Below are 23,314 nucleotides of genomic sequence, written 5' to 3'. Positions count from 1 at the left end.
GCCAAGGGAAGGCACAGCTCCATCAAATGCAAAAGTCATTCCTCTGCTGGATCTTAAATACATTTTCCACAGCAGACAGTCTCAGAGCTTTGGATAACATCTTTTATGCCCAGCACAGATTTCAAGGTCCCCCCAAACCCTCCCTGCCCCAATTCTGCCCAGATATGCTCTTTGCACACACGAGTCACACACTGAAGTCAGGAGCTCCCTCCATGCCCAGAGGGAGGAAAAGAGAGAAAGGGGACGAAGAGCTCCTCTGTGCAGAGCCAAGGTCCAAGTGCCTCTGCAGTGGGAACCACAACTCATCAGGTTTGTGTCCTTTGGTGTCAGGGGCTGGTGACACTCAGAGGCACAGAAAGGTTTCTTGCAAACAAACACAAGTTGGACATTTGAACAGTTTAATAACCATCACAGCTCTCTGTGATGTCCCTGCAGCCTCTGACATGTCCCCCATCCCCAAGGGATTTCTGTACAGCAACAGTTTTAAACAAGGCATAAGGTAATTCTGTGATAGATAAAAACACAATTAAAATGATATTTATTATATACTTATTTGAACTTCAGAAATATTGGGCAATTTCTTCCAGCTGAAAGCATGAAGCCAGTCAGTTGAAAGGCACTTGAATGACCAGAGAGCATCTAGAGGAGGAAATCAGAGAGCAGTAGAAATATATAGATCCACCTGCTGTAAAAGAAGAGACGTCCTTAGACATGGCCATTTCAACAGAAGAGCTGAAAACACCTGAAGGAAAAGGGAGACGAAGTAATAAACAGAATATTGGTGACACCAGTAGAGGGGAAGATCAGTATTTTTCCACCTGCCATCAGTACACCTCTAGGAAATTCCTGTTCATTCTGCCAATTTTTAAGAAATTCTGCCATTTCTTAAAAATACTCAAATGACCCAGATCATACAGATTTGTTTGCATGTCATGAAATTAGAGTCTTTCATTAGCAAATTTGCAGATGACACTAAGCTGGGAGCGTGTGTTCATCTGTTAGAGGGAGGGAGGGCTTTGCAGAAGGATTTGGAACGGTTGGATGGATGGGCAGAATCTAATGGGATGAGGTTCAATAAGTCCAAGTGCTGAGTCCTGCACTTTGGCCACAATAACCCCCTGCAACGATATAAGCTAGGGACGGTGTGGCTGGACAGTGCTCAGGAGGAAAGGGACCTGGGGGTACTGGCTGACAATCGGCTGAACATGAGCCAGCAGTGTGCCCAGGTGGCCAAGAAGGCCAGCGGCATCCTGGCCAGTATCAGGAATGGTGTGGCCAGCAGGAACAGGGAGGTCATCCTTTCCCTGTACTCGGCACTGGTGAGGTCACACCTTGAGTATTGCATCCAGTCCTGGGCCCCTCAGTTAAGGAGGGACATTGAGATGCTTGAGCGTGTCCAAAGGAGAGCCATGAGGCTGGTGAGGAGCTTGGAGCATGAGCCGTATGAAGAACGACTGAGGGAGCTGGGGTTGTTCAGCCTGGAGAAAAGGAGACTCAGAGGTGACCTTATCACCCTCTTCAACTTCCTGAAGGGTGGCTGTGGTGAGCTGGGGGTTGGTCTCTTTCTCCAGGCAACAACAGACAGAACAAGAGGAGAGTCTCAAGTTGCGCCAAGAGAGATACAGGTAAGAATTAAGGAGGAAATTTTTCACAGAAAGAGTGGTAATACTGTAATCATCTACCTAGGGAGGTGGTGGAGTCACCATCCCTCGATGTGTTTAAAAAAAGACTGGATGTGGCACTTGGTGCCATGATCTAGTTGAGGAGTTAAAACATGGATTGGACTCGATGACCTTAAAGGTCTCTTCCAATGTAGAAATTTTGTGACTCTGTGATTCATGGAACCAACAATCCACTGTGACACTTCAGGGCCTGGGGGAACCACGGGCCATTGTGACACTGCAGGACCAAAGATCCAAGGGACTTTGTGACACGAAGGGGTCCCATGGAACCAAAGGGACATTGTGACACTGGGAGGCCTCATGGAATCATGGAGACCATTGGGACACTCTGGGGAACCATGCTGACACTAAGTTGGGTGCGAGTTTAATCTGCTGGATGGTAGGAGGGATCTGCACAGTGCCCTGGAAAGACTGGATCCAGGGCCCAAAATCAACAAGGTGAGGTTTAACAAGTCCAAATGCCAGGTCCTGCACTTTGGCCACAACAACCCCTGCAGCACTACAGGCTGGGGACAGAGTGGCTGGAGAGCAGCCAGGCAGAAAGGGACCTGCAGGGACTGATGGACAGCAGGCTGGGCATGAGCCAGCAGTGTGCCCAGCTGGGCAAGGAGGCCAATGGCTCCTGGCCTGGATCAGGAATGGTGTGGCCAGCAGGAGCAGGGTAGGGATTCTTCCCCTGTGCTCAGCAATGCTTGGGCAGCACCTGGACTGCTGTGTCCAGTTTTGGGCCTCCAATTTAGGGAGGCCATGGAGGGGCTGGAGCGTGTCCAGAGAAGGGCAACAAGGCTGGTGAGAGGTCTGGAGCACAAGACCTGTGAGGAGCGGGTGAGGGCCCTGGTAGTTGTGCAAGATCTCCAGCCCTTGCTGGCCCCAGGGGCTGATGGCATTTGTGCTCCCTCAGGTTCATGTCCCCACAGCAACAGATTAGGGGTGCTCCCGCCTGCTGTGTGCAATGCAAACAGGAGCTGCTGAGCCAGTGCTGCTGTGTCTGTGCCTGCAAGGATGGGGCACCTGTGTGAGCTGGGGGAGAGGCCAGGCCTGCAGAGGGGGGATGCTGTTGGCAGCTCCATGAGGATGCTCTGGGACGCTGCCCTGGGCTGTCCAGCGCACTGGGGATGGATCAGCCCCTGCTCTGCTGCTCCTTCCCGTCTCCCCCAGGGCCCTTGCAGAGCCCCAGCCATGCTGTTTGCCCCCAGCCTGCCCACGGCCTGCCTGGGGCTGCTCACGGGGCTTTTCTGTGCTGAGCACTGGCCTGGGTGTGTTCTTGAGAGAGCCTGGGCAAGGAGCCTGGAGCCCCCAGGCCCTGGCCTGAGGCGCCAGCGCTGCCCCAGCAGTGCCCATGGCCTGTCCCTGCTGCAGCCCCGGCACTGCCACCCCCAGGGCTGTGCCTGGCCCTGAGAGCACTCAGGCCCTACAGCAACACCAGGGCCACCAGGGCAGCAGGGCAGGGCCACGGCAGCAGCACTGGCAACACCAAGAGCTGCTGCTGCTGGGCACAGCTGCTGGGCCAGCCCTGATCTGCCCCAGCTCTGCACACAGACATTGCTGCTGCAGCTCCAGAGAAGGCAACAAAAGGGCATCTCTGCAGAAAACTCTGCTGGGAGATCCTTTGAATCCTTTAAAGACACCAACAGCGCAGCCCCTCATTGACAAAGTTTGTGGCTACAGGGAAGGTGGAGGGAAGCAAAATGAGAAATGGCACAAACAATGACATTTCTTTGTGGACCATTGGAAAAAGCTAAAGCAAACAAAACAAACTTTCACACTGAAGCTAATAAGAATGATTGAAGATGACTTTTATTACAAGTGATTTGCAGAAATTGACCAGAAGTTTAACGTTCCTAAAACCATCCAGTCATCAGTCTCCACACTGCAGCCTTGAGTTCGTGGTTCCTCAGGCTGTAGATGAGGGGGTTCAGGGCTGGAGGCACCACCGAGTACAGAACTGACAGGACCAGATCCAGGGATGGGGAGGAGATGGAGGGGGGCTTCAGGTAGGAAAAGGTACCGGTGCTGACAAACAAAGAGACCACAGCCAGGTGAGGGAGGCAGGTGGAAAAGGCTTTGTGCCACCCCTGCTCAGAGGGGATCCTCAGCACAGCCCTGAAGATCTGCACATAGGAGAAAATAATGAACACAAAACAACCAAATACCAAAAAGACAGTAACAGCAAGAAGCCCCAGTTCCCTGAGTTTTGAGTGTGAACAGGAGAGCTTGAGGATCTGTGGGATTTCACAGAAGAACTGACACAGGGCATTGCCATGGCACAGGGGCAGGGAAAATGTGTTGGCTGTGTGCAGCAGAGCATTGAGAAAGCCACTGGCCCAGGCAGCTGCTGCCATGTGGGCACAAGCTCTGCTGCCCAGGAGGGTACTGTAGTGCAGGGGTTTGCAGATGGACACATAGCGGTCATAGCACATGACGGTCAGGAGGAAATACTCTGCTGAGATGAAGAACACAAAGAAAAAGAGCTGAGCAGCACATCCTGAGTAGGAGATGTTCGTGGTGTCCCAGAGGGAATTGTGCATGGCTTTGGGGACAGTGGTGCAGATGGAGCCCAGGTCGCTGAGGGCCAGGTTGAGCAGGAAGAAGAACATGGGTGTGTGCAGGTGGTGGCTGCAGGCTACGGCACTGATGATGAGGCCGTTGCCCAGGAGGGCAGCCAGGGAGATGCCCAGCAAGAGGCAGAAGTGCAGGAGCTGCAGCTGCCGCGTGTCTGCCAATGGCAGCAGGAGGAAGTGCCTGATGGAGCTGCTGTTGGACATTTGCTGGAGCTGCACATGGGGACCTGTTCATGGAGAAAGGACAGTGACAAGTCAGGAGAGGCTGCTTGGAGCCAAACCTGGGCCATTCCCTGTAGCCTGTCCCACTGGGACTCATCCATCTTTGTCCCTGCTCTGGGAAAAGCTTCACCCAGGTCCCTGCCTGAGCTCCAGTTGTGCTGGCTGAGTGTGCCAGGAGCAGCCAGGCCTGTGCATGGGGGCTCTCAAGGAGCCATCCCTGCCCCACTGCCCTGGATTTGTGGCCATGGGGCAGAGGGACAAGGCTGGATATTCAGGATTGGTCAGGGGAATCACTCAGAAGGAAGACTGGCTTGGTAGCATCTGCACTCCTAGTTTTTTAGGACATGGATGGCAGGAGCTGGTTTAAGGAATTTTTTCCTACCCACATCATTCCTGGCTCTCTGAGGTCAGAAATCCCCAGCATTTTTGTTGCACTCAGAGTTTCTCACTGAGAGATGAGAGAGGCAAAGGATTCCCTGTGCCTGAGGGAAGGTGAAGAGCTGCATGGGCTTGTTCCCAACTGCCTTTGCACCTTTGGCTGCAATCAGAGCACAATCACACTCCTGGGTCACCCTGGGATATACCAGACCCTGCCCAGAGCAGAGGGATCCCTGAATGTCTCACCCTCTCTCAAGGTCTCTGGGCAAGGTCTCAGCACCCCCTTGTGCCAAGGACACTCACGGCTCCCTTGGCAAACCCAACAGCATTTCCTCAGCTCTGGCAGCTCTGCCCTTCCCCGTGGGACATTCAGGGAACTCCCAGAGGCTCTGGCACAGATTTGTACCCAGGAGGGCAACTCAGAGCTTGGAAGGGCACAGCACGGAGATCCCTGGCTGTGCCCATGATGGGATCTCAGGGATAGGGCTCAGCTCATTCCCCTTTCCCATGGACTGCTTTGCTCACAGCCCCACAGGTGCCAGGGAAGCTTGGACACCCCATTCCCATGGACACACCCCTGCCTGGCAGGAATGCCTAGGGCAGAGCCTGACTCAGCTGCTGCAAATGCCAGAGCCTCCCTGAGAGCAGCAGATAACAGTGACAATATCAGGGCACTGCAGAACCAAGAGAAGATGTTGTGGTGCTGTGCCTAAGAGGGCAGGGCAGAGACAGCCGGGCACTCAGGACAGTGTTCCCATCCCCACCTGTGCCCAGCACCTCCCACACACCAACAGTGCCCTCATCCTGCCCCCAGCAATGCTCTCTTCAGCCCCCTCTCCTTCCCTGAGCATCTCCCTGGGCCTGGACATTCCCTCCTGAGAGGAGCCTTGTCCCTGCCAGTGCTCACAGAGCTCATCCCAGCCTGTGTGCCCTGGCCGGGGCTCTACAGAAACCTGCCTGTGTGCAGGGCCCTGGCTGGGGCAGGCTCTGTGTGCAGCTGGGCAAGGGCAGCTCAGGAGAGCCCTGCTGGGCCCTGCAAAGGTGATGCTGCTGCTGTCCAGGGCTGAGGAGTGGCTGAGGGCCCTTTGGGAGGCTCCCAGCAGAGAGAATGACCAGCTTAATTTACGGTTCTGCAGTCCCTGTAAATGTTCAAACATTCCTTTGATGATCCAGTGTGTCCCTTTCAACTCGGAATGTTCTGTGATTCTGGGATTACAATTCCTGTTCTGCTTCTCTCATCCCCTTGTTTTTTATAATCAAAAGCGAAAAAAAACCCAAAAAACAAACCCTTGCTACAAGTGTTAGAACAGTAAAGTAAAAACCAGACAATAATTGGAAGCTTCCAGGTGTCCCAGTGGGAATGGGGCACACCCGGGCCCTGATTTACACAATTTATTAAGGTTGATTAATAAAGAAAATTTAACAGGAACCTCCAATAGGAGATTCACTTACCCCAGTTACATACCCCTGGCTCCATCCATTGGAGTAAGTCCAAGGGTATCTTTGCCTTCAATTTTTGTTATGACTGCTCACATTCTGCTCAAAAACCAAAATGTTCTTGTAGGTCCTCTTCCTGATAGTAAGACTTTACAGGATACTATATGTATTGTATATTATATGTATTTCAGGAATGCATTTAGACAACCAGCTTATTTTTCTAAAATCAAAGAAAAAGCTTAGGGAAAATAATAGAGTAAATACAGGACTATACTTATAGAAGTATATAATAGTAATAGAGTTCATCAACAGTTTAATAGACCTAAATAAGGATTAAAGATTCATAATTATGTAATAGTAATTTATAGTGCTAAAAATATATGAAAAATGTATAAAATGAAAAAATCTTTTTGTCATCATCCCAACTTTTCCATCCTTCTCCAAGTAGGAAATTGAAAAAACTCTCAGGAAAGCTCCAGATCTTTACAGCAATCCCAGGTTTACCGTCCTTGGGAAGTGCCCTCTGGAGCTGTGCCCAGGCTGGTCTGCAGCTGGGGGCAGCCCTGCCCCACCCAGCCCCTCTCAGCAGCAGCCCCTGCCCTGCTCAGGGTGGCTCCTTCCCCTCACAGCTTTTCACCAGCGCTGGGAGCAGCTGCCAGGGCTGGCTGAGAGCTGTCCCTGGCAGGCAGCAGAGTCCCTGTCCCAGCACAGCACCCTGGGCTGCAGGACCCTGCTCTGCAGGACAGCCCTGGGCACCCCTGGCTGCTCTGCACAAGAGACAATCAGAGAATGTACTCACAGGGTCTGTAGGCATTGGGATGTTCCAGCTTTAGGAGATGGCTCCAGGAGCTGCAGCTGCATTGTCCTGCAGCCAGAAGCTCCTGTGCCAAGGGCTGGCAGTGATTCTCCCCCAGGCACTTCTCAGCACCTTCCCAGCCCTGACTGATTGAAGCTCTCTGTGCCTCTGTGCTGTGCCCGGGGTGGCTGCAGGCAGTGCCCCAGCCCTGCTGGGCTGGAAGAAGAGATGCTCATCAAGAGAAATGTGCTTTTGAAGCTCTTCTTGGTTACCAGGAGCTGCCTCTGTGCAAGGAACCCAGCCCAGCTCAGCAGCACAGACACAGCACAAGGACTTTAATGAGCCTCTGGGGCTTTGTGTTCAGGCCCTGAACATCAGTCCCTGAGAGGGAGCTGAAGAAACCTCTCCAGAACTCCAAGTCAGAATCCAACTCCAAACTTTCTTGGACTTTTAATGGGTCCCAGTGAGGGACACCACTGAGAAAGTGTCCCCAGGCCCCAGGCAGAGCAGAGAACTGGAGGCAGTGATGACAGGTGGGGACAAAGAGAAGCCAAGTCTTGGTGCCTTGGGGCAGAGCAGCAGGGTCTATGCCACCAAGGGCTGAGGAGACACCTTGTCCTTAGGCACTGGGGCCTCCTGGCACAGCCCCAGCCAGGCTGGGCACTGTCAGCCCCTTGTCCTGCCCTCAGCATCCTCCCATAGCCCACATGCCAGTGGCCTCAAGGATCTGCTGGAAGGAGTCCCTGGGGAGCCTTGCTCAGCAATGGCCCTGGGGGTCTTTGATGCTCCCTGCAGGGACTGCAGGTTTTTCAAAGGACTTTGGGTTTGGCTTTTGCCTTGGAGTCTCTGAGAAGTTTTTGCAATCATGGCCTCCAATTATCTGCGACAATTAGTCCCTAGAGAGGCTTTGTCAGTAACCACACTCAGTGTGGCTCATTAATGCTTCAGGGTACTCCTGTTATTTTAGGGTTCTTGGTGTTTCCATTTTAATACAGACTCTGTGAGAGTTTTGCAATCATTGCTCCATTTATCTGCTTTAATGAGTCCCCTGAGAGCTTTGTACTGACACTAAGTGGGGCTCATTAATGCCTTGAGATACTCAAGGTTTTTAAGGTACTTTATTGATTTAGGAATACATTTAGGTACTTTTAAGGTGTTTCCTTCCCACACTGAGTCTCTGAGAGGTTTTTGTACCATCCTGGCTGCCAATTCTCTCCTACATGGAGTCCATGAGGAGCCTGTGTTGGATATCTTCCTCCTTTCAATTTTACAACAAAGATGGAACTGAAAGACTTTTGTAAGACTTTCTAAAAGAATCCAAACAATCATGGGACAATTAACAATACAACAACAACAACAACAACCACTAAGAGAATGAATAGTCCTGTTTTAGCTCGACATCATCCAACCCTTTAGTTCCTTGGATTGGGAGAGTTTTTTGACCCAGTCTTGGTTTTTGACTTGAAGCTTCTGGAACCCCTCTTTCAGTACATGAATGCTCTTGTGGATTGACTTGCTGTGGCTGGAGAGGTTCATGCAACACATACCCTCAGTGTCTACACAGCCATGCCCATGTGCCCAGAGTAAAAACTCTATTTCTGTTCTGCAAGGTGGCATGTCTGATGGTCTCTATGTCTGAGAGCAGGCCACTCAATGTGAGGGAGGTAGCATTGGTTTGCTTACTTAACAGGTACCCAGGATAGTCTAATTGTTCTAAAGCTTTAGCTGCAGCCACCCAAAGTAGTCCAAATTGGGAGTGCTACCATCTGATACCTGGATTAAAGCTTTCAAAGCCATCTCTTTGATATCATCCAATACTTCTCTGGGGATACCTGCTGCTTGATCATCTGGTAGGCTGTGTTGTCCTTCTCCAGCTAGATGGTTTATTGTCAATTCCTCCCTTGCCTCATTATTAGCATAGTCTCCTATTAATTGATTTAGTAAACACTTCCATCCCCCTTCCCACAGGGTGTATTCTGTAGGTGACATCAACATGGTCATAATATATTGTAAATCATATGAAGTTACGACATGTGCTGTAAACATCGCCCTCATTAGGCCATTAAAACAAGGGAAGTCCTTCCTATGGTCTTTAGCTGGCCTACACAGATCCTTGATTTCCCCATAAACCAATGGATGATACCTGGGATTCTGCCAGGTATAACATACGGGGGCAACAAGGACTTTCGAGACTATTTGCAGGTCTCCTTCCTTAACTGCTTCTTTCCAGATCCTTTCCTAGGGATCTTCTGGGGTTAAAGGGGTGAGGTGTTTCTGCAGAGTCCAAACTGTTTTCTAAGGAGGAAGAATAACTTGGAGGAGAAACATTTGGATTAGAAATAGTGTGACAGTTGGGCATAGTATCTGTGACCATGGGGTCATATTGTTGCCGGAGGGTGAGGCAAAGGGCACTGCCATTTTTTCAGGTGTTGGGGAGGAAGGGCCTTGATTTAGGATGGCAGACAACTGGGCTGGCATTCCGGAGGCATGGCCCAGGGTGGAGGTGGAATGATTGACAGTGGGGCATGACCCATAGTTGTCGGGGTGTGTTGGAGATTTTTTCAGGGATGGCCTAGAAGGCAGCTGTGAGGAGCAGGTTCTCACAGCCTGTTTCTGTGAACAGCAGAGGTTCTCAGGTTATTTTTAATTACAGGTAAAAGTGACAAACATGAAGGCCTTGAGAGTCTTGCACATCAGAGTTCTCAGGCAGCTTTCTCATAACAAGTGGATGTTCTATCTTTGGCTGTTTTGGGAAAGCAAGAATAATTTTGAGAACCCAGATCTTGGTATTGGAAACATAAGGAGGGGTTGGTATGCTATCTCTGACCTATTGTGAGCTCAGATTTTGCAATATGCATGAACTTGATTAACACTGTTATAAAAGGTGCCTGATTGATCAATAAATCGGAGTTGATGGCTGACCAATGCAAGGTGGGTCGTCTCCCTCCAACTTCAATAGGGGTGGAGTCTGCAGGTTCATTCAGGGTGGAAGAGAAGGTTGTGGTAGCAGGAAATGGAGGAGCCAAGATGGAGGGAGGATGGTCGGGCTCTCGAGCCACGTTTGGTCTCCTTCCATCTTAACTCTCCAGGGCATGATGCTCCAAGACTGCGTGGCCATTGCCATCTTGGACCATCATGGAAGGTCTGAGAAAGGCAGGTTTGAGGGGAGATCCCAAGTTAGGAGTGACCAATGGATTGAGTTTTTGACACACTGCTTGCGGGTGAAGGATCTCAAGGATGGTGTGGGAGATGGGGAGCATATGGGGTGCAATGGGGTCCCTTTTGATCAAAAGGTTGCACAATTTAAATCCCTCTGAGTCCCAAAATTCAGTGGTATGGATTTCACCAGGAGAAGCATCTGGAAAATTTTTAACGATCCACCACATGAATTGATTTTAATTCATTCTTTGAAAATATTGTGTCATGATCAGTGAGAATTAAAGCATCCATATATGCTCCTTTCTACTTTGGACATCTGGCTGCCCATTTTTCTCTTGTTCTGCCTTATGTGAGAGGGACACCAGAACACCCCAAATCAATTATGGGACGTGGGTGCATATTGTAAAAACACAGGGACAAAATTGGCAGTAAATGTCTTGCATTTTCCCAAACCCACCTGCAATCTGTGCAGGTGAAACCATAATTGTCCCTGCTGATCCTGGGCAAGGTTCCTTGAAGCAACGATGAATCCACCCGGCCCGGCACAACCCAAAATCCTGGGGAGCACCGGCCTATCCATCAGCTAACCCCAGCTGACTGGACTGACACAGGGAGCCCTGAATATCATGATCCCTATGTGGGCACCAAATGTCACAATGAGGGTGGCTGTGACAAACCTCTCTGGTTCCCTGACTTCAGGGCGAGGGTGGCAAAAATGAAAAGGAGCAGGATCGATGGAGTTGTTTAAAAGGAACTTTAATAACAGGGTGAGAAACAATAAACATGGAGAACTTGAGCACAGTATGAGGGCTAGGATCCAAAGACCCAAGACAAAGGGGAAACAACAACATGTACTCTTGGGGGTAGAACACTCTAGAACAATAACCACATGGAAAAAACAAGAAACCAATAGGGGAGCAGAACCTGGACAAATTAGAACAGCAACACTAAAGGCTTATGGGGGAACTCTCAAACTCACCCTAAGTTAAAAGGATGATTCCTAAGACTTGAAACTCACGCCCAGTTCTTTTGGGGTAAAATCTGGTTGACTCTGAGTTACAGCCGGGCTAACTCCCACATTGCTGATTTGCACGGGCCCCTTGGGACCATGCAGCCCAACAGAGCCCCAATGATGTCCTTGGTTCCATGAGGCCCCACAGTGTCACAATGGTCCCTTGCATCCATGGCACTCTGCAGTGTCACTATGATGCCCTACATTTCACAAGGCCGCCGAGTGTCACAATGCTCTCCATGGCTCCTTAAGACCCCACAGTGTCACACTAGCCACTTGGATCCATGGTACTCACAGTGTCACAATGATCCCCTTGGTTCCACAGATTCCTACAGTGTAACAATGCCCTTTGGCTCCACAACACGCTGCAGTGTCACAATGGTCTCCATAGGAAGGAAACAAGTGAGCCCCAGTGGTGCAGGATCAGATGAGAGGCAGTCACCAGAGGCCAGGGCTGGCAAGACTTGACTGTATTGGTAGATTTTTTTGGAGAGTAACCCTTGAATATACAGAATTTTAGAGGTAGAATCCTAATTTTGGCCATGTGAGCCTAGACAAGAAAGAATGTTCTTTTCCATAGGAAGGAAAGCACAGAGTCCCAGTGCTTCACAGTCAAATGGGAAGTGGCCCTTGGCACGTCAAATTCAGTGGGACCTGTCACACAGTCCCCAGGAGGCCAAACCAGGCAAACCTGTTCCATGTTCCCTTTTTTTAAATGGTTCCCCACATTGTCACAACGGTCTCCTTGATTCCACGAAGTCTTGCAGTGTCACAATGGCTTCTTGTTTTCATGAGCCCCAACAGAGTCACAGGGTTCCCTTGGCTCCATGCGGCCCCGCTGTGTCACAAGGGCTCCTTGTTTGTATGGACGCCACTGTTTGATTACTGACCCTTGCGCCCATAGAGCCCCTGAGTTGCACAGTGGTCTCCTTGATTCCATGAGGTTCTGTAGTGTCCTTGGACCCTCATTGTCACAACTGACTCATGGCTCCATGAGGTTCCATATTGTCACTTGGGTCGTTGTCAGAGGCTGGATGAGATCGATGTCCTGAGATACCTTGGGATGTTTGGAATGCCCGTGTGGGGCCAGGGCCAGGTCAGGCCTTGGTTTATGGTGGGACAGAGCCCCGCCCCTAGTCCTCGCGTGGCAGAGCTGTCAATCACACAGCAGATGCTGTGCCAACCCCACTCTGATTGGCTGAGCTGTCAATCAATCACACAGTAACAGCTGGTGCCTAGCCTGACTCTGATTGGACAAGCAACTGGCATTCCCACAGGGGCGGGCCCATGAAGGCCCAGGGTGTTAAAACCCACAGCACAAGACCAGCCCATGGTCTGGATCCTGCCTTCTTCTGTGGTTCTTCTGTTGGTGATGCTGGAGCCCAAGCAGTTGGTACCTATGTGAGTGTCTTTCTACAGATCTTCTGTCTTTCTGATGTTCTCTATTTCTTCTCCTAATCCTAGTTACCTGGAACATTTTTGGGTAACTAAACATCTTAAGGGTTAAATGTTTTTAGGTTAAACCCTTTGCCAAATTTCCTTGACTGCCCATATTTTGCCAGTAAAATTTGGTGTCATTTTGACCTCTTAGCTCAGTTGGTTAGAGCATGGTGCTGGTATCACCCAGGCTATGGGTTCAATCCCTGTGTGGGCCATTCACTTAAGAGGTGGACTTAATGATCCTTGAGAGTCCCTTCCTACGAAGAATATTCTTTGCATCTGCCCATGCTGAGAATATCTGGTTGGTGCTTCTCCTGGAGGAGAGGAAGGAAAGGAACCTTCGGTTATCCCCAGCATTTCAGTGTTCTGGGGTGTTCCAGCCCTGCAGGCTGACAATGGCCTCTTGTTTCCATGAGGCCTCACAGTGTCCCACTGGCCCCTTGGTTCCATAAGGATCTGGAGTGTCACACAGGTTTATGACATTTGTCCTTGCTGCCCCTCACATCCCCCTGGCCCACAAACAGCCCCAAGCTACCTGTGAGGGACAGGCCCTGCTGTCCCAGGCTGGGCTCAGGGCTTGGCCTTTCTGCTTCCCCCAGCCAGCCCAGGCCTTGCTCAGCACTGCAGTTCCCTGCTCAGAGCCTTGTGCTCCCTGCAATCCTGGCCTCAAGGATCTGCTCTCAGCAGTCCCTGGGGAGCCTTTGGTAGACCCTGCCCACAGTGGGCCCAGTGATGTGCCAAGGAACTTGGAGTTTTGCTTCTGACTCCTAGAGCAGTTTCTTCAGCCTTCTCTCAATGCCTGAGGCTCCTGGACCCAGCCCTAAATCCAAATCTTCAAGTCTCCAAGGCTTGTGCAGATGATTGGAGTCAGTTTGGAGTTCCTTTAAGGATGAAGATTTCAAAATGCGCCTCATGAAAATTTTTTTTTAATCAAGTGAGTATTTTTTTATTTCCCAGTTCAGAGAAGAGCTGAAAGAAGCATTCCCCAGGTGATCTTGATGCTGTATGTATCCTTAGGAGGTCTGGGCACAGAGAAGAATGAGTCCCTTGAGGGCTGACCTTGTTTGGACAAGCTGCTCCTCACCCCCAGCCTCACCATGTCTGACATTGCCCATCTGGGACTGACATCCCTGTGCCCTCCAGCAGAACCTTGTCCCCTGAGCTCTGCAGCTCCATGTTCCAGCCCATTTACCATGTACCACCTGCTCTCCTCAGAGCTGTGCCTGAACACAGGCCCAGGAGAAGTATTCCTGTTGGTAAGGAAAGCATGGAAAAGCCAGAGCAAAACTAAAAACCCCACTCAGGAACCACCAGCTCAGTACAGGCTGCCTGGAATGGTGTTCACCTTTCTCCAAGCGACAGTGTGAGCAGAAATGATCTCTGGAAGCAGAATTCTCTGAGTCTTGCAGCTGAATCCTCTGTCCCTGTCCTTTCCCTGGATCTCTGTTGCAGATGGAAGCTGCTGGTGCCATCCTCACCTTTAACCTCTCTCTTGAATGCAAACAGATGTTCCCAGCTGTGTTAAGCAGGATTTGCTAAATGTTTCTACAAAATTTTGTTGTTCCTCATGGAATGAATGGGCCATTTTGGCACTGAGGGAGTTATGTGGAAGCAAGGAGCCAATTGTGACCCTGGTTGTCGCAGTCGAGGCGGTCATGACATAAAGCAGAGACCACAAGTAGTCTCAGTTGGTAACACTTGGCAACAGTTTATTAATGAAAATGGCTGATCTTTTATACACTTTCCAGTTGTTTACCCTTCTTCTACCTTAGCTATTGGCCACAATAATTCAATATCATGCCATTGGTGAAAAGTTACTCTGACTCCACCTAACTTTCTAAAATCGCTTCGTCCAGCTGCAGAATGCTCTTATCTTCCTTCTCTCGATCTCCTTGGTTACGGCCTTGGAGAAAGCTCCTTATCAGCTTCTTCTTCTTCTTACTTCTTGCTCCTTTAGCTAACAGGCCCGCTGCTAGCCCCTTCCACAATTCCCCCTTTTTTGTTTTTGAACTGTAAATACAGCTGCTATGGATTTTTGCAGGGCCCTTTGCAAAAACCCAAGCAGAGAGGGGACACACAAAATCACAATCACAACCATCAACAAAATTCCCACTCTTAATACAATTGTTCCTGTCCTTCATCCATCTTCAAGTACCGATATATGGTCTTAGCCAGTGTCATCCGCACGCTCTGCTTCAGCTGCAGAACCATCGATCCTGTCCTTTCCCACACGCTCTAGGTAAGGTTTGACACAGCGAGCAGGAACCCATCGAGGACCATTATCTGTCAAAACACAAGCATAACCCCTTCCCCAGGTTATCAGTTCCACTGGACCAGACCATATACCAGTAATCAAATCCTTGACCCATACCTTGACATTTCTATGGAAATTTGGTTGCTTAGAATTCAAAGAAGAAAAATGGCAAAAGATTGGAGATAACTGTGAGTCAGGTAGGGGACGCAAGAAGTTTAACACATAAACAGCTTTATCTAATCTCACTTGAGGTGGCTCCTGTTGCATTCCCCCTTTTTGTTTTTGAACCTGACGTTTAAGAAGTCCGTGAGCTCTTTCAATAATTGCTTGGCCCGTGGGGACATGTGGAATACCTGTTGAATGCTCAATGCCCCAAGCACGAAAGAATGCTTGCATTTTGTGCGAAGCATATGCTGGGCCGTTATCTGTTTTTACATGACACGGAACACCTGGAATAGAAAAGGCATGATAAAAATGACGAATAGCATCTCGAGTTTTTTCTCCTGTGAATGCTGAAGCAACCATTGCATGAGAAAAAGTATCAACTGTAACATGAATATACTTAAAGCGACCAAATTCTGGCATTTTTGTAACATCAGTTTGCCATTCTTCTAACGCAGAAAGTTCAACCAGTTGAGGAGATCCCTGCTGAATCACTGTCTGATATTCCCAGTGATCATCCTTTCTCCAAGCCACAGCTGCTTTTCCGGTTTTCCCGGACCCATCTGTAAAAACTGTTATACCTTCCACTGGAACAGGAAAACAAATTTGCTTGCCTTCAAAAGGGATCTCTTTAGTCAGTGTTAGAACAGAATGAGAAGGCAAATGATATGAGATTTGGCCTGTAAAACAAGATAAGGCAGATTGCAATTCATGATTATTTTGAAAGCACCATTCGAAATACCACTGTTGTACAGGTATCACAATGGTCACAGGGTCCTGTCCCAAAATCTCATGACAACGCCTGCGACCCTTGATGATAATATCTGCAAAAAGCTCATAAAGTCCTGGAGCTGTTTTCCGAGATCTGAAAGATAAAAATATCCATTCCAGAATATGCAACTGATCTTCCCAATTATCATTCCATTGACACAATATTCCACATGGTATTTCATGGTCCTTCAAAATAAACAATTGAACATCAACAGAGGGATCTATCCTGTTAACAAATTTGTGTGCTAGGGCTAATTCAACTTCTTCTAGGGTCTTTTTTGCCGCTGAGGTCAATTGCCTCTCATCAGTGGAGGAAGTGATGCCTGAAAGCAAATCAAACAATGACTGCATCTGATGATTAGTTATGCCTAAATATGATCGAATCCAACCTATTAAACCAACCAATTTCTGTACATCAGTAGCAGTTTTAACATCAATGTCTAACTTTACAGGTTGAGGCATAACTTGAGTGTTGGTCAGCAACATACCTAGGTATTTCCAAGGCATGTGTTCCTGCACTTTCTCTGGAGCAATGATCAAACCAAAGGCTTTCAAATTTGTCACAGCACATTGTCTAAGAGCTGACAACTGTTGCTTGTTGTCAGATGCCAACAAGATATCATCCATGTAATGATAGCAGTAGCAGTTTTTAAATTGCTCCCGCACTTTTGACAAGGCCTGTGCCACAAACCATTGACAAATAGTTGGCGAATTTTTCGTGCCTTGTGGGAGTACCTTCCATTGATATCTTTTATCAGGTGCCGCATGATTTATAGAAGGCACCGTAAAAGCGAATTTTTCTTTGTCCTGCTCAGCCAATGGAATAGTGAAGAAACAATCTTTTAGATCAATGACAACTATTTGCCATTCCTGTGGAATCATCGTGGGTGTAGGAAGGCCTGGTTGCAAAGCTCCCATTGTTGCCATTACAGCATTTATCTGCCGTAAATCATGTAAAAGTCTCCATTTTCCCGATTTCTTTTTTATTACAAAAACAGGGGTGTTCCAGGGACTGAATGATTCCTCAATGTGTCCTGCTTGCAATTGTTCTGTAACTAATTCTTGCAGGGCAGTAAGCTTTTCAGTAGTCAGGGGCCACTGGCGAACCCGGACAGGCTTATCTGTCAACCATGTCAGGGGTACAACTGGACGTTCATTGCCCTGCAACACAGTGGCCCCCATTAAAAATCCGTAGTAATTTTGACACCCCATTGAGATAAACAATCTCGTCCCCACAAACTTTGAGGAGCATCGGCAACATAGGGTCTGATGTTAGCTTGTTGGCCATCAGGATGTTTTACATTAATTACAATGGCTGACAGGCCACCTGTTGTAGCACCACCCAATCCCAGGAGTCCAAAACTTGCACGAGTAAGAGGCCAGGATTGAGGCCAGCAAAGTCGTGAGAGTATTGTGACATCTGCTCCAGTGTCAATCAAACCTGTTACTGATATAGTTCCTGGATAACATCCACTGGCGGTGAGAGTGCATGTCTTTTCTGGACGGCTCTCTGTTACTTTCTCAGTCCAAAACACTTGAGGTTCTCCTGTCGATCCAAAGCTTCCTGTGCCGCGACTTCGGTCCACTGTATTTGGAACAGAACTCACAAAAGGTACAAGTTGAGCAATGCAAGTTCCTTTCTGAATAGTAACAGGAGGGTCATCAATGGATACCATAGCATGAATCTGCCCTAAATAATCAGCATCAATAAGCCCTAGATGCACATGAATACCTCTAAGTGTAGTACTTGATCTCCCTATCAAAAACGCACTCAATCCCCGTCCTATCGGACCATAGGCATCAAGAGGCACTTTACATATTTCTTTTGTTAAAATGGTTACTGTGTCAGCGGTGGGTATATCAATCCCTGCGGACCCGCTTGTTGCCCCTGAGAATTGTTCGCAAATGGGTAGCTTTGCAGGGCTGGGAAGACCCGCATTTGCTGTTGTGGTTGTTGGGGTATTTGTTTTCCCACGCGCCCCTTCGCGCTCCTCTTTGGGTTTCCCGGCAATAGCTGACCATTTGCATGATATTTGCTCCTGCATTGCTTAGCATAGTGCCCAGATTTAGCACAACGGTTGCATACAACATCGCTGCTTGCACTTGGCCTAAATGTTGTTTTCCGGACAGTACACTGTGACTTTACGTGCCCTTGTTGTCCACAATTATAACACTTCGCTGAAGGTCTTAACACTGCAGCAAGAGCTGCCATTTTATGTTCAACTGAACCAACTTTTGAGCAAGCAGTAACCATTTCAGACAAGGTGGGTTCCCCATGCAAAGTGTCAATAATCTTTCTGCAGTCTGGGTTTGCATTTTCTTTAGCCAATTGTACACACAATTTCTCTCGCAAAGTTTCATCATCTACCTGTTTCTCAATAGCGGCAGCAAGTTTTTCTGCAAACTGCAAAAATGGTTCTCTCGTCCCTTGTTGTATAGTAACATATTTCTGCTTTGGAGCTGCCATTTCCATTGTTTTAGTTAAGGCAGTCATGCCAATTTGCTGAGCTTGTGCCAAAATCGAAGGATCCCACCTTGCCTGTAAATCTGGATTAGCAAAAGGCCCAGAGCCCAGTAGGGCATCAACACCCACAGCATGACGAGGGTCATGTTGAGGCAACTGCATATTTGTTAAAGCCGTGCGCTCAGCCACTCGCCTCCAAGTTTCTTGAAATACACCATATTGTACTGGCTGGAATAGAATTGTAGCAAGATGAGTGATATCATAAGGTGCAAGCAAATCTGCATTAATCACACGTATTAACTGCATTACCTCTGAGGAATTAATACCATACTGAGCTACTTTTGACTGGAGGTCTTGCACAACCCTCCAGGCGAAGATGTGATGACTGTCATTCTGTCCTGCTCCAGGAGCTGCTTTGAAAACTGGAAAAGCCATAGGGTTATCACAAGCAACATTTGCATTGGCACTGTTCTCCTGAGGTACTCTTGGAGCACCTAACCTTTCTATGATGTCCCAATTCTTTTCTTCAACTGCTTTCCTCCTAACAAATTCCCAAAACTCCTGAGGGTGTCGAGGAAGCACAGTGACTTGGCATGGAGGCAAAGTCCATGGGGCAGTAAGGCTAGAGCTCTTAGAAGATGAAGGGACCAGAGCTCCTTGCCCCAACACAGGTGTTACTGCAGGAGACTCATCACTTGACTTGCTGTTGCTGTCACTGTCAGGTAAAGGAGGATACATCCTTGCAGGTTGTCCAAGCATCTCAGAGGGGAGCGGGGGGGCGGACGGCTGGACCAGAGAGGAGGGAAGCGGGGGGGCAGACGGCTGGGTTTTTCTCTCTGCTAGAGACATTTCAGCTAACTGGCGTAGCCGTGTAGTATATACAGGCACCATCGCGAGCTGCTGCGCAGGTGTGAGATAAGGAGGCTTAGGGGTCTGATAAGAAGAGGCTAGGGCAGGTTGCCCAGAAGTTTTGGCAGCTTTCCCAGAAGCCTTGGCAGCTTTCCCAGAAGCTTTGGCAGCCTTCCCAGAAGCTTTGGCAGCGTGCCAGGTAACTCCCATGGCGCCCGAACTTTCTTCACCAAGTTCCCCATCAGAGCCCCCTTCTACCTCAGCGGCCCCCTCTGCCTCAGCCCCCCCGTCAGGTTCTGTTATCAGCCCCGACTCTTCGTCCGCATCTTGCTCCGTTTCTCTCTCTACTTTCCATTCTTTTAAAGCCTCAAAGAGCGAGTTCCAGGTTACTGCTAAATCAACAGCTGTTTTATCTCCCGCTCGAATAACTTGCCAAAGTCTGTCCCCGACTTTCTTCCATGCCTTAACACTAAATGCTGTGTCGGGATCAGTGCCAAAATTCTGTGATTTAGCCCACAGCAATATATTACGAAGCGCATAGTCTGACGTATTAATTCCCTTATTTCTTAACAAAACTTTCCAGGTAGACAAAACACTTTCTTCCTCTTTAGATAAATTTTGTCCCATTATTACTAGTTGGTGGCTCACCTACTTCCAGGTGTCTTGATTGGAGGGAATCAGGTCCGGACCTCCCTGTGGCTTCCACCTGCCACTCTCAGCTGCACCAACGCCACCTCCCCCACTACGTCCCAGTGGGTCACGGTTGCCAATTGCTAGGACCCCGTATGGGCCCCCACCGACTATGTTCTTATCACGTCGGCGTCACCAAAATGTCGCAGTCGAGGCGGTCACGACATAAAGCAGAGACCACAAGTAGTCTCAGTTGGTAACACTTGGCAACAGTTTATTAATGAAAATGGCTGATCTTTTATACACTTTCCAGTTGTTTACCCTTCTTCTACCTTAGCTATTGGCCACAATAATTCAATATCATGCCATTGGTGAAAAGTTACTCTGACTCCACCTAACTTTCTAAAATCGCTTCGTCCAGCTGCAGAATGCTCTTATCTTCCTTCTCTCGATCTCCTTGGTTACGGCCTTGGAGAAAGCTCCTTATCAGCTTCTTCTTCTTCTTACTTCTTGCTCCTTTAGCTAACAGGCCCGCTGCTAGCCCCTTCCACACCTGGTGTCCTATGGACCCAAGTGGCCATGGTGACCCAGCAGGGCCAGGTGGATCCAGTGGTCCATTGTGACACTGTGGATCCAAGGAGACCATGGAAACACCTCCAGAACCTCATGAACCAAGGAGTCCATGGTGACCCAGTGGGGCTGCATGGAGCCAATGGTCCATGGTGACACTACGCATTCAAGGAGGCCATTCTGACACTGTGGAAGCTCATGGAGTGAGTGAGGCCATTGTGACACTGAAGGACTTCATGGCACCAAATATCCATGGTGACACAGCAGGGCATCATGGGAACCAAGGGACCACTGTTGGCAGTATGGAAACTCATGGAACCAGGGGCCCTTGTGGCACTGCAGAATCAACAGAGCTGCTGGACCTTGTCCCCTGGCCCTGCACAGCTCCTTGGGAGGCACGGCACGAGCAGCACCCTGGGGGCCTCGGGAATGCCCCTCTGGGATCCACAGCACACACTCCCAGGGGCTGGAATTGCAGTTCCCAGCCAGGAAAAGATGTTCCTGGCCTGGAAGGCAAAGCTCTCAAGAAGGAGCCAAAAGCCAAGTGGAGCAAGATCTTATAGTGACATTTATTTCACTGCCAGCCTTCATAACTTCACCCATGGTTGTTGTAGCTCCTGGATTGGGAATTAAATCAGGGGAGGATCTTTGGTGGGAGCTGCCCTGGGTCAAGGGAGACACTGAGAGAGAAACAGAGCAGGGAAAGAAAGTTAGGGGAGAAAGGAGGACACAAACACAATCAGCTGAGAAGGTGGCACTCTGAAAAACAGAACTGGAACTGATTGAAAATGAATGGGACAGAAACCAATAATTCTGAAACTTTTATTTGCTATCAAAATACATCCCACGCACCCAGCCTCCCACAATCCCGATCCCACAACCTCAAATTTGGATCCCACTACTCCCAGTCTGTATCCTATCCTATCTCACCCTGGAGGATGGGGAATTGAGTAATTTTGGCATGGGACTGAGTTTTTTTGAGGTGGAAACAAGGCAATTTGGAATGGGCCCCGTGAGGGTAGAATTGAGGTGTTTTCAGTGGGACTCAGTCATTTGGAGGTGACAGATCAATCCATCTTGACTTTTGGAGTGCAAAGATATGGAGAACGCTTCCGGAAATCCACCAAGAACCCGCATATCTTCCAGAATATGTCCCCAAACTGTAAATTCCTTCTCAAGTAACTGTTAACTGATGGAGCTTTATACATGTTTGATAAATTTCTCATTAGTCCTATTTCAGATGTTTTTAAGTGATGAAGAAAAATCAAGAGGAAATTGGGGCCAAACCAAAAGGATTACCAGCCACGTCTCCTCCCAGCACAGATCACTGAATGTGGGTCACCAGGGCTCTGCCCAACATGGATCCTCCCATGGGGGATGGAGCTGGAGCGGGGGACGAAGCTCTTCCAGCAGTTGGGGCATTTGCAGGGCTTCCCTTACCAGTGCCTCCATTGGTGTTTGGTCAAGTGAGAGCTCTGGGTGAAGCTCTTCCCACATTGGGGACACTTGTAGGGCGTCTCCCAGGTGTGGATGTGCTGGTGGGTGATGTTTGGGTGGGTGAGTTGTGCTTGAAGCCCTTCCTGCAATCAGGGCAGCGGAAGGGCCTCTCCTCTGTGTGAATCCGCTGGTGGTGGAGTAAATCGTACCTGGTCTGAAACCTCTTCTGGCACTCGGGACACTTGTAGGGCCTCTCCCCAGTGTGGATGCGTTGGTGCCTGAAAAGGTAGGAGCTGCAGCTGAAGCCCTTCCCACACTCCCCACACTCGTAGGGCCATTCCCTGGTGTGGATCATCTGGTGGCTGATCAGGGTGCTGCTCTGCCTGAAGCACTTCCCACACTCCAAGCACTTGTGGTGCTTCTCCCCATCATGAAGCTGCTTCTGGACCACCAGCTCTGAGCTCTGGCTGAAGCTCTGTCTATCTTCCTCGAACAGGGTGGGTCTTTCCTCCTCAGAGCACCCTGGGCTGGTTTTGGGATCTCCAGGGATTTTCTTGCATGTTGGATTCCTGCACTGTGGAGCCGCTCAAAACAGCCTCTTCCATGAGGTTCTGCCACGGGGATTTGTCCTCCCTGATCTCCATCCTCAGCTCCTTCTCTGGGGAAGGAAGGAAAAGAAGAGGGTGGGATTTGCCTCCGTGCCAGAGGGAAGGGGAAGGAGATGCCCTCAGTGCATTCCCAGCAGGACGGCATTGGCAGCAGGGCTGTCCTGCAGCTGGAGGGCATGCTGGGCTGGGAGATGGGGCAGGAGAGAGGGGAAAAGGAGCACTGACTTCCTCCTCACCTGCCTGGGTATCCCAGGGCATCTTTGAGGGCATCTTCCTCAAAGCCTCCTTTTCTTCCATCTGGCGAAGGTTTGGGAATGGGAAATCCTGGTTGGGGGAAAACAAGGAATGAGCACGTTGAGTTTGAAGGTCCCTTTGCCCAAGTCCATCTCTAGAAGTCACTAACCATTTAGTGACCATAAAAAACTCCCAAACACCAAGACTCAGCTCTGAAAATGCCTCCCAGGAGTTCCCTGTCTCTGGTCTCTCCCTTTTTGTGTTTGGGGTTTCCCCTGTCCCAGCTGCTAGGGCTCACGCTTCTATTGGAGGTCCCCTGTCTATGCAGTCCCTGCCCTCCCCAGGCTGCTGGGAGTCCCAGAAATCCAAAAAGATTCCCCCTTTTCCATCTTCCCACTTAGGGATGCTGGGGGTTTTGCGGTCCCAGGGTCCCTTCTCCCCTCATTCTCTGCTCGGGGCTGCAGCGGCTCCAAGGATTCCCCCCTGCCCCTCTCCAGGCTCTTGAGGCTCCCACCAATGGCGGTGCTCCCCCTCTCTTGCTCCCCACTTTGGGCTCCTGGGGGACACAGGGCTCTGCTCCTCCAGGCTGCCTCTGCCGGCAGCCGCCACCGGCAGCCCCCGATGTCCCCCCCAGGGGCATTTTCTGCT

The 23,314-nt window shown here is 49.5% G+C and overlaps 2 protein-coding genes across 2 annotated transcripts in view; both read right to left on the bottom strand.

Annotated features, from left to right (window-relative positions):
• The window catches only part of LOC135460655 (zinc finger protein 420-like), a 140,065-nt gene that overhangs the window by 54,610 nt on the left and 62,141 nt on the right, over positions 1–23,314 (bottom strand). The window contains 1 exon segment of the mRNA XM_064737560.1: positions 22,046–22,261. Coding sequence (XP_064593630.1) covers positions 22,046–22,261 — 216 coding nt within the window.
• On the bottom strand, positions 3,524–18,484 carry LOC135460654 (olfactory receptor 14A16-like). Its single transcript, XM_064737559.1, has 2 exons — positions 18,409–18,484; positions 3,524–4,470 (listed from the first exon to the last, which is right to left on the bottom strand). Exons 1-2 carry the CDS (start codon positions 18,482–18,484, stop codon positions 3,524–3,526), a joined length of 1,023 nt encoding a protein of 340 aa, XP_064593629.1.

The sequence above is a fragment of the Zonotrichia leucophrys genome, unplaced genomic scaffold (assembly GCF_028769735.1).
Source record: "Zonotrichia leucophrys gambelii isolate GWCS_2022_RI unplaced genomic scaffold, RI_Zleu_2.0 Scaffold_77_214274, whole genome shotgun sequence".
Taxonomy (NCBI): domain Eukaryota; kingdom Metazoa; phylum Chordata; class Aves; order Passeriformes; family Passerellidae; genus Zonotrichia; species Zonotrichia leucophrys.
This window is presented reverse-complemented; position numbering and strand designations above follow the sequence as displayed.